The sequence below is a fragment of the Amphiprion ocellaris genome, chromosome 6 (assembly GCF_022539595.1).
Source record: "Amphiprion ocellaris isolate individual 3 ecotype Okinawa chromosome 6, ASM2253959v1, whole genome shotgun sequence".
NCBI classification, from domain to species: domain Eukaryota; kingdom Metazoa; phylum Chordata; class Actinopteri; family Pomacentridae; genus Amphiprion; species Amphiprion ocellaris.
Window position 1 is genome coordinate 34,106,504 of NC_072771.1, and position 16,961 is coordinate 34,123,464.

Below are 16,961 nucleotides of genomic sequence, written 5' to 3' on the forward strand. Positions count from 1 at the left end.
AGACCAGAAACAGAGCCAAGAGCTTTCAATAGAGCAGAATAGTCACTCATTAGTCAGTCTTTACAAACGTAACAGTGGAATAAAATCCAATATTTTTTATTAACAAGTCTAGCTGTAGTGTGGATGAATGAGACCTAGATTTGTTTACTTGTTTATGGATGTACTGACTCATTTGCTTCAGATTTTGTGTAATTTATAGATTTTATTTTTTGTATCTGACTGAATGCATGTTAATATGTTGCTGTCTTTGGTTTCGTTTTATTTCCAGCATACAAGGAAACAAAACGTAGAGACTTCAAACTCAACTGAGAGACATAATCAATGTAATCACAGACTTAAACACATTTTAAAAATGTAATATTGTTGTGTTATACAACTAATAAAACATTGTGTAAACAGAATGAGTGCCAAATTTTGTACATAAATTTACCATTGAGAGCAAAGATATAGTGCCTTACATCTCTCATTCCGTCTGTCATTGCTGACCCTGTAATACTTAGAAATGTTCAGTCTCATAATCAAAAGTTTGACATCAGAATTTCAATCTGATGGTCATTCTATGGTGTTTTGGCTCCATGGCATTTTTATGGAAAATTCTGACAGACAAATAGGGAAAGAAGACAGGAAGGTGAGTGAAAAAGGGAGGAGAATTGAACAGAAATGGTCGAAGTCAGTGGATGCTTGATTAGAAGGCTGAGAGGCTGATTGAAAGTCATATGGTGGCACTGAGGACACAGTATGCCCTAATTTGACTGTACTCATAAAAATAATTTGTCTGTAATTCTTGAATGGGTGACCTTAGTGCTAAGTTTTTAATGGTTTTATTTGATATCGTTATTAATCGCTATAAGGGTGACTTGTGGCAAAGGCAGAGAAGAACCGAGGTAAAAGGACAGAAAGACAGCTATCCCAACTTATGTCACTTCACTATATCCTCATAAGAGTTGAATCCATGAAATGTTAATTGTCAAGTTGTCTCTGCCAATAACATTGATAACTGATTGAAATACAGAGAGAGCAGGACTAACTCTGAATGAAAACATCAAATATCATACTTAAAAACATAAGCTAATCTTAAAAACACTTCAAATGACATTTTGTACTTTGAAAGTGTGTGAAATTTGGATATGCATCGCTTTATTCCAAACTGAAAAGTTGTCTTTGAGTTCAAGTTTTCATTTTCCTCTCATAAAATGACTATCATTTAGATGTATTATATATATATATGTATATATATATATATATATATATATATATATATATATATATATATATATATATATATATATATATATATATATATATATATATATATATATATATACTTTTGGTTTTTCAGAACCAGTTGCTGCTTCTTACAATAAAATAGAAGAAATATGTAATCTATTCAACATGCTAAAGCTATATGTACACAAAAAATTAGTCTTAACTTTCACATGTAATACCAGATAAGACAAAAAGGTCCAGAGTGGAAGAGACGGTTGATTAACATGTGACAACATGTGACAGGCTAATGTGAGATGTTGGTTCACACTTCTGCATAAAGAACTCACACATTGACACAGCTGCATGCTTGATAGATGACCTTAGGGGAGATGATGATGAAGACTGAAGTATGCACATGCAAGTATGTGTGCATCATCTCACAAGGATGGAAAGGTGAAGGAAATATTTTAATCCATAACATTTGTTTTATTTTGAGGTTAAGGTTACTGCTGATTAAAAGTCCAGTCTAGTGGTGTGGGAGGACTAAGAATGTATTGGGGTTTTTGTAATGTTTTTCATGTAGGGTTGATTTGACCTGACACCCTCCTGTCACATGCACACTTACAGTTAGAACTCATCGTTTCCAGCCCAAACTCAATAATCATTTATAAAAAAAACAAACAATCACAAAGAAAAACAAATGGAGGCTTAAATGTGTTTGCATGGCTGCGTGAATGGGTGTGGCTGTTTTTGGTGCACTTGCATGTGCGTGCGTGGATGTGTTTTGGATGCGGCGATAAAAATACCTGCTCTTGTCAGAGTTAATTAAGTTTGTCCTCATGTGGCTTCTGTAGCGATCGATGCTAGAAGACAGTGAATGACTGATAAACAGGAATGAGAGACTGATGACAGCAGAGTGACGTGAGACAGAGAGAGACGAGTGCAGATAGAGAAAGGAAGCTAGATAAAGAGTCACAGAGAGACGGAGTTAAAGATGCCAGAAAACTGAGAATAAATGAGATATAAAAAAAAAGGATGCAGATACAGACAGAGAGAACGGGGGGAGAGAAAAGAGAGCGAGGTGACTGTCAACTGTGTAATAATCCTCCTCTGATTAGCACGTCAATCACATTACTCACACTCGATTCCGGTAATTAACTGTTGAACATTAATCAGATTGGCCTAACCAGATTAGAGTTGTAAACAGATTAGTGAAGGATTACAAGGGCAGTCTGTACAATGGTAAGAAGATGTGCATTTCTGTGCATTGTTTTCTACTGAGCTACAGTGTCTAGTTCTGTCATTAGGGTATTCTGATCTGTTATTCTAAACAGCTGTAAATGAAAGGGCATGAGTATGTACACAGTTACAGTCCATGGCTCATCCATGTGTATTCCATGCCTATGGAAAATTCTCAGTTGTGACTGGCATGCAGGTGTAGCAGTAATTGCTACTGACTGGAAACTACAATGTAAAGTGTGATCAAAAAGTTCTGAGGCTGTGCCAAAAAAAGTCAAAAACCAAACCTGATTTAAGTTTGGCCACCATCTGCTTAAAAATAGTTCCCTTGTTCCCTGAAACTCCCAATCCGTAAGCACGTCAAGTACCATCTGTGATGTGCCAGGATCTCCCTAACTGTGTCAAAAAGGCACAACTTGAATTTCATGTTGGGGAAGAGGAAGATGTTGCATAGAGCCAAATGGTCTTTGGGTTGGAGCCACAGACTCACCTGTTATCATCAGAGAAGATCCTCGACATGAAAGTAGCCTTCTCCTACATTGTTAGTTGAAAATGCAATGCTTGCTTTCTCCTTCAGTTTGAAGTCCAGGGTGAAATTCCAAATGCACTCTGCCAGTGACCACAAAAACTTTTTAAATACGGGTCCTCATGGTAATAACACATATCCTGTATGCTCTATGTTAATGAGTGTAATATTGACCAGAGGCATTAGGCATCATTGCCGCGGATGTTCATGCTGTCTACTTTCATCTTCCACATCAGATTCAGGCTCAAACATTTAATAATGGACTTCAGAAGTTGGCATTTCAAGAATGAGAAGTTAAGTTACCTTGTAGTTTTACAGTAGGCTTTTGGAACCTCCACACTGTAAGAAAATGAGGTGGTGCTCACAAAAAACCGGGTGCTGACCCTCTGTAGGCTTCCGGAAGCTGGCCAATCAGAAGAAAGTGGGCTTTTCGCGAGTAGTGGTGCTGGTGGTGGGGGGGGTGGGGGGAATTGGCGGCTGACTAAAGCTTACGTTACCTATTTCAGGCAGGAGCTCAACTGAATGACTATATAACAGGCAGTATGAGATAAATAAGGATTTTTTAAAAACTGTGCATCAAGCAAACCTACTCTAGTGGAATACCCGAATAGAAATATAAACCTGGAAATGAGCATAATAGTTCCCCCTAAGTGATTTTCAACCTTTTAAATAAAGCCTCATAATAACAGCCCTAAGGAGTGGTGGCATTTTGTCCAAGTGGAAATCAATACGTTGCAATTAGACGGTCGATGCTGAACGCTCTGCACTGTAACATTATGTAACAATACTGATATATTTATCTTTAAAGGCAACCTGCAAAGCTTTCACTGTAAATTATATTTCATTGTGTGTATTATCATAGCCAAGCAAACTCTCTAAATCAGTATATATTGTATTTAACAGACTTTGCTTATAGCTTGCAGTCATGTCCTTCTCTCTGATTGACACGTGCTACTTTTAGCATTCATCAGCTGTGAGTGTGTTTAACCTCTCTCTGCAGTTAGCAGGTTGCTCATCAAATACTGCTCGACAGCGTAACAAGCGCTCAAAAGCTCTACAGGGTACCTTTAAGGTCGGTTCTGTGAAGTGTCTTTACTAATCATTAGTATTGTTGTGGAATTCATGCCATCACTCTGAAGCCAGCATCCCATAATGAATATTCATCGCTGTGTTTGAAGACTAAAAGTCCTTTTTTTAAGGAGGATTTGTATGTAGTCTTCATCCTTAAATGCAAAGCTACAGTATCTGTTTATCAAACCTTGAGATTTCTGGTAAGTTTTCTACCTTTTATTTGTCACCAATTTGGAATTTCCAACATAATATGTAAGGCCTGGCTTAAATTTTGATTACACAAACATGCAAAGACTCATCTGAATTCAGGCAACCAACTAGCTCAGTCTTTTTTTCTTTGTTTCTTTATCTATCTATCTATCTATCTATCGATTTATCTATCTATCTATCTATCTATCGATTTATCTATCTATCTATCTATCTATCTATCTATCTATCTATCTATCTATCTATCTATCTATCTATCTATCTATCTATCTATCTATCTATCTATCTATCTATCTATCTATCTATCTATCTATCTATCTATCTATCTATCCTCATTCAAGTTAACGATTTCTATTCTCTTTCTTCTTTTTTTCTCTCTTCTTGTGTTCCACTAATAATGCCTACACCTGTATCACAGCAGCTGAACCTGTGTGTGTTTCTTTTGGCCGACAGATTCTATATAAAATAGCTCATATCAGTCTGGACAAAACTTTCCTCACAACTCTTTTTAACCACAAAGGTCAGACATTGCAGGGCCACATATAATGATGGTTACAGTAATATCCACTCATGGTCACGCGCATCTTTTCATCACTTCCAATTTGAAATACATATATATTAAAAGTTGCTTGTTTTCCACCTCCTCTGTCACGTATTTCATTCCTTTCCTGGCTTTGTCCTCACTTCTTCATCTTCTTGTGCTCCTCTGCTCTTTACTCCCTCTCTTCATTTCTTTGCTCTGCTCTTCTCTACATTTATCTCCATTATGTCTTGTCCTGTCCTCCTCCTTTATTTGCTCTCCCCACTCATCTTCCCTTACCTCTCTCCTCCACTTCCTTGTCCTTAGCTCCCCAGCTCATCTCTTCTTTTCTCTCCCTGTCAAGCTCGTCCTTCACTTTTCCCTTCTCCCATCCTTCATTTTCCCCGCATCTGCTCCCTTCAACTTCCTTTTCTTTCTCTTTCTCTACATTGATGACTTATTCTTTTCTCTGCATTTTCCACCGTCATTTCCTCCTTTTCCTCTCCTGTCTTATCCTCTGCTCTCCCCAGTTAGTTTGTTTCTATTGGTCCATTAAGTCAGTTGAGGCTGCAAGTCCTTTAGCCCCTTTATAAGCAGCTTTTACAAGTTGGCTGACTGGCTGTGGACCATTGAAGGATAGAATTGAATGGCACTGAGGCCCAATGGATTTATCCCTTTCTCATATTCACAGCCAGGAGATCCTGGCCCGACACACACAGAGGCTTTTCTTCACAGCTCTGTTTTACTTGAAGGAGCTTCTACTGTATTTGTTTATCACTCTTATTGAGCGCCATGTTTGAGGTGAAACAATGAAGGTGTTTGCTTACTTTTAGCATGTTATGATTGTCCAACAGAACAGCAATTGAAATGAAAGGCTATTTAACTGCTTGTGTTGTAGCTGTGTCAAAAATGTCTGTGTGAATAAGAGCCAACCATCTTAATATAATGTTGTACTCTCAATTTGTCACCATTCTTATTGTAATCTATTTGCTTTTTGTTTGCTTTGTTCAAATTTAATGGTGAAAGGTGAGAATTTCACATCATTGTTGAATAAAAATAATAAAGTCATGCATTTTCAAAATAAGTGTGTACAACATCAGATAAAACAATGAAACGCCACAAAGAACAAGTGAAGTGAAAGAAAAATAATGTTAAAATCATAAGCACAAGGCTAAAAATTACAATAACAGTAGGAATAGCAAATAAGTCAAACAAATACATACATAGGTAAATAAAGGATAAAATAGAATACAGTGTTCAACCAGTTTAATGATAAAAAATAGACAGTAAAAACAACAATAATAAAAAATAAAAATAGACACCTGATTGGCAGTGGAATATAGCTTTTAAAAATTTAAATATTTTTAAACATGCAGTCTTGATTTGATGCAGTGTAGCAGTCATTTACTTGTGGACTACAACTCTAAATGGAGATGCCCTGCTTTACTGTGTATGATGTGATAATTCTTGTTTTTTCTTTTTTTTAAACAAAGTTAAGAAGCTCAGCTAAGGAAAATACAACAGAAGAAACGCTCCTCTGGATGACAACTTTGCATTAGTGGACAAAGCTGAAGTTGTGAGCCGCATATCAATTTACAGAGCATGGCACACATTCAGAATAACACAATTTTAGCCATTTGGTGCCATTTCTTTTAAAAAAATATCACATAGCAATACTATTCTATTAATTTAATGCCATTCATGTGTGCGAAAAGTTGCCCGGGCCCAAAAAATACGAAAAACCTTAAGAACACTTTCAGGACATGTCTCAGATGATTCATTTAAGAACACAACATTTAGTTCTCTGGTTTGTGTGTGTGTGTGTGTGTTGTGTAAGCCCGTGTGAGTTTAGCATTTCCTGCACGCCGCTCTTCCATTTCCGTCTGTGCTGCTCGACTTCCTTTCTGAGAGGTCTTCCCTTTATTTCTCTCCGTCTCCGTCTCTCTCAGTTGTAGGGTGACCATTTGAAATTGCTCTTCACACTTCCCTGCATTTCCCACCACAAACTCACACAGTCAGGGGAGACCAAGTGCGATGACCCCCAGACACACATCGGCTCACGTACACAACTCTGACAGCCAAAAAAAAAAAAAAAAAATCACATCCACAATTCCCAAAGTCCTCCTCCCACCATCTTATCCTTCCTTCTCTGGATCTTTTGGCATGTCCATCTCGCCCTCAATTTTCCTTCTCCTCAAGGAGAAACTGGATTGACAGAGTGAGGGAAAGTGATAAGGAAATTGGAGAAATGGGGAAAATATTTCAAGTTGGAGGAGCTAGAATGGTGGTAAAGGCATATTTCACTTTCACCTTGGTGGCGATATCCACTGGCAACTTCACAGACCACGATAATCACGGCCTTTAGAACAACTAAATATGCTGTGTGTGCTGTAATTTATCAGTCGAGTAACAGCATCCACACCTGAGCAATGTATTGTTCATTTTAGCTTGGAAAAAAGAAGCCATGTTGTCACTGATGATTAATTATTTCTAGAGGTAAATTTGCTCCTTCATTAACTCGCTGATCTCCTGTAGACTGTTTAGGAAATAGGGTTAAAAGTGCAAGTGACACTTCCTCCACAGATGACAGGATCCGTCTCTTTCCCTCATCTACTCAACAAGAGAGTCACAAACACATGCTAAGTGATTGAGGATGATTCATATGAAATGATTAACTCTGGCATGTCTCCCTGTCTTCCCATTATATTACATCTATGGAAAAAAAAAATCTAATGGCACAGACAGAAGAGAAACCTAATGGGAGGAACAGAGAGCCTAAAGATGAACTGAGGGGAAGAAGCTAATACAGGGAGGTATGGAGGAAGAAATTGAGAAAAAGAGGCCGACAGATAGAAAGAGAAAGGGGGGATATTGGGTCCAAGCAGGTAGGGGGTGTTAGTGGCAAAAGAGAGGGATGCTAGTCAGACCATACCTGGGAAAATGTGTCTGCAATGACCCAGTGACAGGGTCATCAATCAACAAGTGGTGTGTGTGTGTGTTGAGGTGGGAGTATACTGAGAATTATTCTTCAACGGCTACATAAAATTCAGTAAACACCCCATGGACAAGGACAAACTGAGAGGTAGCTTAATCACAATAACACAAACTGTCATGTTAGGATGAATTCCAATTAGTAACATTAGTCGCAGATTAAAGAGGTCTGGCAGTCAGCACTTTGATATGAGTTTTTTTTTTTTTTAAACCACATGAAACAAGAGAACTTTAAAGAGGAAAAGTCTCTTGTTCTTAAAGGGAACTGGCCAAACAAATGTATTTTTTTCACAATAAATCTCCAGGGACAGTGTTTGAGAGCATGACAACCTATGGCAGACTACATATTAAATATTAGGCGTATTTTTGTCACAGTCCCAACAAATACATCCATTGCAGGTTTTCTTGTCGTGCCAGTTTCTTGCAGGGTTATTGCACCAGATTTCATAATGTTGGAAGGCACTGTGCTTACCTTCTCCGGCCCTTGTTGCATTAATTGGCATCCATTTGTCCATTTTGACACCAAGAGGAGCATTTTCTCAACTTTCAAGTAAAATGTCTGTAAATACGAGTTGAGAACATTTATGGGGTTTCTAAATTCTGTAGTTCCAGATTTTGCCATGTTGTAGTCATCTACATTAAATCATAGGTGCTTTCTGATGTTAATATATCTTAAATGAATACAGATGACTTGCATGATCTGAAAATATAATGATTAAAGGGAAGCGTGTCATCGATGGAAAAAATTTCAAAGTTGATTGAATGGCCAAAAAGCTGGATCCTACATTTCCCGCAATGCCACTAATGGGAGTTTTTATTCAACCTTTTGGCCTTGAAAGGGTCTTCCAACATCCTACATCCCCAATTCATAATTTTTAAGACTTTTAATTTGTAATCTCCAAGCTGAAGCTCATTCATAATGACAAACTTTTTCCGCAGCCACGTAAGACATTTTGTGACTGTTTTCATGGGCTGAAAAGAAGTGCTCATGACCAGTAAAATTCCGTTTTTTTTAAGCATTTAAAAAAAAAAAAAAAACAATCACCAACACCAGTGAAGAGAGACTGTATTGGATAGTACAAAGACAGACAGAAAGTGAGAGATCTGTTGAGAGACCAAGAGACAGAGAGACCACCAAAATAAACTCTATGCTTGTGATGAATGCGCTGCTCAGAAATAGAAACCTCATCCCTCTCTCATCCTCTTTCACCGTTATCTCTTCTCCTCACCCCACTTTCCTTCCTTTCGTCCATAACTCACACCATCTCTATTTATCTCTCTGTATCTGTCTGCATCTCTCTCCCTATCTCTTCCCGTCTCTCGCTCAGATCGTGTGCCATCTGTGTGATCAATGGACTTCATTCTTTTCAGAAGATTCTCCCATGATGGATTTTTTCTCTTCTTTCCAGTGCTGTGTCTGCGCTGAATGAAGCAAAACCAAAACCATGTTTGATGATTTTCATCAAATGCTTCTCAGGTTTTTTTTTTGGACATTTTGGTGTATTTCAACAGTTCACAGGTGTAGAAAGGCAGTGTGGAAATATTTGTTCTTCTTACTGTAGGCTAAGAAGAAGAAAATAGAAAATACCAAATGCCAAACCAACATTCAAGAAACATTTTGAAAACGTTATAGAGACTTCAGAAGACATAAACTATTTTAAAAAGAACGTTCCTGTAATTTGATATAATAAAAAAGGTAGAACATTTTGTCTGCAATAGGATGTTTGGGGAATGTTGCAGTTGAGAATGTTCTTACATAAAACATTCCCACAATGTTACAAAATACAAAATGAAGGACATTCCCAATCCAACATTTGGAAAATGTTTAAAGAACACTTATGGAATCTCTTTAGAGAACTTTATCCTGCCTTAAAACAACATTCCAGGAACTAAAATAAATATTTTCTGCTGAAAAGCACCCCTAGAACTTTGCAGAACTTTCTCAGTTTAGAACAAAAAAAAAAACCTAGTTGGGCCAGTCAGCACACAGACCTGAGAGAGAAGTAGTGTGTTGGTGTGTAAAAGTAAACCAGGATTAACATTGTGAAGCATTTTTATACCTTTGGAGCATGTCAATAGACCTACTACAGAATAAAATGAAAACAGTAACTAAGAATAAATTGAAATATGGATCTTTTGTGTGTGAACGTGTTTATTTTCTAGTTCATGTTTCTGCATCTGTTTGTGTAATTTGCTATGGCAGACACACCCAGTCTTTCTCTGTCTAAACACAGATGCACACACCACGTTGATATGAAAGATAGCCCTAACTGTGTGTGTGAGTGCGTACCTGTCTCTAATTAAATCTAAAAATCAGACTCAATATTTAACCAACACAATATCAAGCAGCACTGATAGCATTATCACATCTTAGCATCTCTTCTCCTCACTCGCACTCATCTGGCTTTGCTCTTGCTGCTTTCTTCCTTTTCTCTTTCTTCCTGTCCTACACGCTCCACTGTGTTTTGATTACTGGCTGCATGTGTGTGTGTGTGTGTGTGTGTGTGTCTGCACTTGGAAGTAGAGCAGGATGGGCATTTTTTTTGGGAGGGGGAAGAAGGATCACAGATGGGCCTTGTCAAATCTCTGTACATCTGGCTTTATTCCTGTCCAATTTTCCACACTCACTTTAGAGCCCACACATATCTATATATGTACAGTATATCTCCTCAGTTATGTACACACAAGTATGCATATATGCACATGTACACTTCTGAACACGTCATCCAAACACGTAAACATACTTATTCATGCGTGCACATATGTGGACACATTAGAGCGCTCATGAATCCACACATGCAGACACACACACAGACGCACTGTGCAGCAGGACACAGCGGGTGTGGACTCCTGTTGTGGTTTATGGATGCCAAAGTAATGATGCCAGGGAATCTGGACCATGCCAGCTTTAATGGCAGCCAATGGCATACCGGTGTTAGGATGACAGAGGGCCAACCCTGACTTGTAACATAGCGCCACCTATTGAGTGGAGATCGCTCTGTCTCATATGGCTGAAAATATCATTTTAATCATAATGTTGCTTAACTGAAAACTGCTAACAGTAGCACTCATATACTGATGGTATACGTAATAATTCTGGATTTTATTGCCCAAGAAATGTTAAAATGATGACGTCTTACTAACGTTGCAAAGAACCAATACTCAGAGAAACAAAACCTTACCAATAGTGACAAAATACTCTACTGATCTATTTAAAAGTCACTGAGAATTAACATAAGTTGGGAAATTTTATTTTTTTGAAAAAAAAAAAAAAAAACAGTTTCTCATATTTTATTATGTCAATGACTCCAACCAAGGGTCAACTTTTGCCTGCATGACAAGGCTCTGCATGTGTGAGTGTGTGTGTCAGCTGTTCCGGGTCCCTGTAAGGGACTGGGACATATGCTTCATAAGACTCCCGTGGACACTCACACACAAACACACATGTAGACATTTGCACCTCAAGGACACCCATACTGCTGAGGAAAGAATGGGGAATGAAAACCTGAAGCTTACTTTTTAAGCTATTGTGTCCGAACTACTTGACCTATCTGTCAAGATTACTTCAAGCTACATTTGAAAATTCAGTTTGGCCACATTTTAAGCAATAGATTCTGGGGGCTTTTTGTATGTGACTCTCAACCTCCAAGGATGAGAAGCTCCAAAACATGAATCTTCATTCTGCAGGCATAAATCTTCATAATGTTAACCTCTATGTCAGGTTTAGTCTAACATACTTGTATAAAAGGCGTTGTGAAGTTTTGTCCACTCTCCAGAAAACTCTTAAAGAGAAGTTTTCAGGACCAGCATGAATTGAAACAAGAAATTTGTATTTTTTTTCTTAGTTTCTTCTTGTGAGCATCTTTCTGGGTTTCCAAAGCATTATTGATACGCTGCAGTATATTCATATATTCAAAGTTCTGCTTGGATACAAGTTATTTGTATCCAAGTGCATGCAGTCAACCTCTATAACATAAAAATGCCAGCATCTCCAATCAGCCACTTTCCTCTCCGAGCACATTTTCTACAGATATTTTCCTGTCTTTCTCTCTCTTCACCTCACTTTTTTGGTTTCTTCTTCCTTTGCATCACTTCTCTTTCCTTTATTCTATTGCTCTCTTGCAGTCTTCTTTTCCCTCTGCTTGTCTCTCTCCTTTTAAACTTATCCCTGCGTGCCCACGCACCATAACCAAACCAGCCTGCTTATTCATGTTACGCCGAGGTATCACTTTATTTCTCTGCTATTATTTTTTTGTGTAGTCGCCTCGGTATGACTTGCCCCAGACAGCGCTACGCTGTCCCACCCTCATTATATTTTCACACTCTGCTTCCCTAGGACACAAAAATACACGTACACATTTCCACACGAACCTTACTGCTGTATGTGTGTGTTTTTTTTTTTCTGTGCCAGCAGGGGTTCAAAGGAAATCAGTCTATTCTTTGTATAGGAAAATGCATTATTTTATAGTTTGTGGCATTATTGCAGAAGTAGACTTTAATGTAGGGTATTCATTTTACACATATTCTGATTTTTTTCTTGCTATTCTCACACAAAGATCAGCACCGTACACCGCACATGTCAAATCTCAAGAAAAGCATAGTTTATAGTAATCTATTGGAGAGCAGTAGACTAGCCATAGCTCAGCTTCCCAGCAGTTTTACTGACCATTTTTGGTGAGATATGAAACTTGTTTCTCTACTTAGGGATAATATCTACATTACAGTACTGTTTAAGGAGGCTACACAGACAGATAATAATGGACCAGGGCAATGCTAGACTGTCTCAAGGCCTTGAAAACCTGAGTTCAAATCTTCAAATCTCTCTCTGTAACATGACATATTGTTGAGTAAATCAGCAATAACCACTTTTCTTAAACTAGGCCACGCCCGCTTCAAACCACAGAGAAAAGCACAGAGCACAAAATCTCTAAAAATTAAATGTGAAATAAGTAAATCTGTTACAACATTGCTGGCAAAGTGTACACATTTTAATTTTTGCTGGATTTTACATTTACTTAAAACCAAACCCTGGCGATAAAGGAACCAAGCTTGTCCTGAATTCCACTAAACCACAACATAATTAACTGTGGCACATGTCGACATCTAGCAAACATTCGCATTCAAGGAGGTTACAATAAGTTGGGTGGTTCATTGCCTTGCATAATATAATGCTGACAAGCTAAACAGATGGAGGATAAAGGTTAGTAAGCAAAACTCCCTCCCAACGCAACACAGTCAGTGGAACCTTTTGTCCTCTTTGTAAATGAGATACTACTCCAAAATCCCAGTAATCCTCGGCTCCAAACTCCCAGTGTTTGTGAAATGTCTGGTAAATACACCGTGCAATGAATAAAAAATAAATAAATTAAAAAAGAATGTAAATATATGGAAATAAACTGCCAAAGAGCAATATGTCATTTTTCTGATATGTGCTGGTGTAACGCGTTTCCAACGGGGATAAAAAGGAAGTGATTGCATTAATGTAACCCCTGATGCTGAGTCTGTCACTTGTGTATATATATTGTGAGCTAATGTGTTTATGCTCATTTCTCCTTGTTGAGAAACCCAGTGCACTGCGGTGTTCGTTTGTGTCAGATGACTGTAAAACGTGGAAATTTATGTGGAAAAGCTGATAGATGTGTGGATGTGTTTATATCAGTGTCTGTATGCAGTAAAAATGCACTTCACAGGTCAATAAGCATCCGATTTACACAATGTTGACTTTATTTTAATAGCAGATTAGCTGCTCTGGGGTCAAGTTAAAATAACTTTGTAGGAATTACAAGTTGTAGGCAGGCATTAGATGTCTGTTTCATGAAAAGGATGTATTTTACAGTGATAAGGCAGCTAATCTTTTTCTTCTCTTTTCTGTCTGTTTCCTCATTTTCCTTACCTCTTATTTTCCTCCTTTATCTTTATTCAGTGTCTGACAGCAGAGCAGGAGCAGTAGGCGGTGGACCAGGCGGAGTGCAGGACTCCCCTCAGCCCCGTTTCTCCTCCTCCCTCCCCACCTACCTGCCCGTCCAATGCCAGCTAAGCGGCGCCGACTCCGCCTTCTTCCTCCGGGAAGCCAATCAGGAGGTTATGCGAAACGGCAGCCTGTCATCGCGGACCGAGCCCTTCTTTCTCCACCAGCTAGAACCGGGAATCGCCGCCCCACAGTCCCTGCCGAGCATCAACTGCAGCTACGGAAACATGAGCATTGAGCAGCCGATCCCAGTTGAGCTGCTTCAAGGCCCACCACCCCACCTGATGCTCCCCACCAACCAGGTGACACTGAACTGGAAGGTTAAAGGTCAAGTGGTGGTGCCCAAAGTGGGGTCAACAAGGCCTTGGATACAGGTACTGGTGGTTTCATGTTTTAGTTTGGTATATTTACTCATACATATACTTACCTATTCAAAAAGCACGATCAAATCCATAGGAACATGTCTATTTGCTCATGCAGTCATTCATTAGAAGCCATTATTGACTACTTGAAGCTTGTTAGTTACTGTATAAAGAAATCCATTATATTATTTGAGGATAAATGCACATATCCTTGGTGTTGCAGGCAGAAAGGTAAGATTTTATCTGCAAAACTTACACTAAATGATTTTTGGCCACTTGTAGCAGTGGACAGTACTACTGATACAGCAATATTTAATTGTTTATTTGCACATCCAGCAGAAAGTAGCACATTAGCATTTCTTGTTGATATTACTGTAGTTCTATGATCAATCTCTGACAGTTCTGGTTTCGTCAGATTCCTGAAGAGAGAAAAAAATACATCTCTTTAGCAGCAAGATGCTCCATTTTTGTTAAACTAATGCCTGCTTTAGCTGGATAATGGTGAGAATGAAACGAAACTATATAAAGTTGTGGACTGGAAAATGAAAACAATGAATTCTGGCATTAAGCAGCTGCAGAGTTTGATGATAATTCCCTTTGACTTTACCAAGATGAGCCATGATTTTCAGATTATGGTCCACTATTCACACACAATAAATATACTGAATAATGCAGCTTTAAATAATTCACTTATTTGTGAATATGCAAAAATCTGTGCAGAAACCCATTTTGTTTTTCTGCAAGGTGTTTGGTCATAATTAGTAATTTACGCTGTCTATTACAGCGTAAGTAAGATTTATAGTCTTTGAAGGTGCAGTGTCTTGTAGCTGTCCAAATACATTTATCTGTGTTCTCCTCAGGTATTGTTTTACCTGGTCGGGCGGCGTTGGGATGAGCCTGATCCGCCTCCTCCATCCCTCCTCCCATGTGTCAGAGCCTTGGCCGTCCGTGACACCAGCGAAGCAGCACCCTCGGCAGGTTGCCGACTCGTGGGACCATCTGGCATCTGTGTCGTCCGTCTGGAAATTCCCCCAGCTTGGTTTGCACCACCGCAAGTGAGAAAAAGACCTCCCGAAGTGACTCTACCATCAGTGGATGTCTATTACTCAATTATACCAGTGGAAGGGGCCGGTCAGGAGTGTCCTTCCATCGTCAACGAGCCGTGGAGAGGTCAGAGTGCAAACGTCGGGCCATTTGGAGGCCTCGGCTTGGGCCTTGGGGGACAGTGGAGCACCCTCGTGGATGGGGGTCTTCAAGACATGCTGAAAGCTGGTTCTGTAGAAATGAGTGTTGGTCCAGTTTCTGCCAAAGGAGAGAAACTGCAAATAGATGAAAACGTGGAAGTTCTAGTGCCACCCAGCCCGGTTCGGCTCGGCAAGACTGTGGCGTTCGGCGTCTACATGAAGACGGATTCAAACACAGAGCAGTTTACACTGAGGTAGGAAAACAAACGCTTTCACAGAGCTTATTACCTTTGGTTTTTATTTGGTATTCTGTTCTCTTTTTGTCTCCTTTCACATTTGAGTTGTCTCTCTGATTCGTCTTTTTTTTTATCATCTCCATTTATTCGTTTCCTCCCCATCCGCAGTCTCTCATCTTTCAACACCGCCGCCTCCTGAGGTTGATGGCTGTCACCTTTGTGTACTCAGCCTCTTTCAGGAGCCAGCAGTGCAAATAACATCTTCATGAATATTCATGACTGATCCAAGGAGAAAAGGAAAAAATAACAGAAAATGAAAAGCAGGTCGGGGGAGAGGGTGACTGAGAGGGACTGAAAGTTGTGCAGCCTGGGAAATGAAAGAAAAGGTATAAAATTAAAGTAGTTCTTGCAGGGTGGTGTCCATAGTGGGTCTCAGGTGAGCTTTAAGAGGTCAGCTACTGTACGTGGTTTCTGACAAAAGCAGGAAACTCTTTTCATGGGCTTGTTTCCCAGAAAACTATTTCCTTTTTCTGGGAAACTATAAATTTACATCCAGTGATCTGAAGTAAGCATGCCGATCTGAATTGCATCTCTGCCTCATCATTTCACTGACTTCAGGGATTTCAGGCTGACAAATGACAGATGTGCAAATTTATCATTCTATCCGACCAGCATCCCAGTGCACATCACCATGGCTGCATATAACATTACTATTACAATATACCCCTATGAGAATTAGAACTATTGAGATCGTTTTAGAGAGCTATTTTGGATATTTGATTTTTTTTTTTTTTTTTTTTGTAATCCAGCCTCACAGTGATTCAAAGAAATCCTGAAACCCACTGAGCACATTAACTGGCATATGTCAGGTGACTCCTATTTTTCACACGCGGCTCGAATATTCTCTCAGATCATTTGCACTGAATGTCAGTTAATTTTTCATTGTGAAAGTCACACAGTTGTGCAGCAAAATTTATTTGGAACCGCTTGAGTTTCTGTGCATTTGTCCCTGATTAAAACACCATTCCAGTAGTACATGTGAACCAGCAGAAGGCTGACCTGCCTCTAGAGAATGTGATATTAGTATGTAATTTGGATTTATGTAATGAATCATGTAATTAAAGATTAATGATTGTTGAACCAATGAGGTTTGGGATTGTTCAGCTGAACTGGAAATTATGGTAGCATTTACTTTGTAGTTTAAAATAACTCTAAGTAACTTTTTGATGGTGAGGACTGCTTAGTAGGTGTAGTAGTTAACTAGCATAGTTCTGATGACTTTTCTGATTGATGAGGATTTTCTCTGTGTAATGTTATTATTACAATATTGCATTTTAACACAGCATTAATGGCCAAACACCCTTTAAAGGTAGAGTTTGGGTTTCTGGAGAAAGATTCTTGATATTTAGCTCTATTTAGCACACTAGGATAGTTAGCATGTGCTCAGTTTA

The 16,961-nt window shown here is 38.9% G+C and overlaps 1 protein-coding gene across 1 annotated transcript in view; it reads left to right on the forward strand.

Moving 5' to 3' along the window:
- si:dkey-215k6.1 (transmembrane protein 132C) overlaps window positions 1-16,961 on the forward strand; it is a 283,845-nt gene that overhangs the window by 76,982 nt on the left and 189,902 nt on the right. Inside the window, exons 2-3 of the mRNA XM_055011657.1 lie at window positions 13,684-14,102; window positions 14,951-15,528. Of these exons, the coding sequence (XP_054867632.1) occupies window positions 13,684-14,102; window positions 14,951-15,528 (997 nt within the window). The remainder of the gene's footprint in view (window positions 1-13,683; window positions 14,103-14,950; window positions 15,529-16,961) is intronic.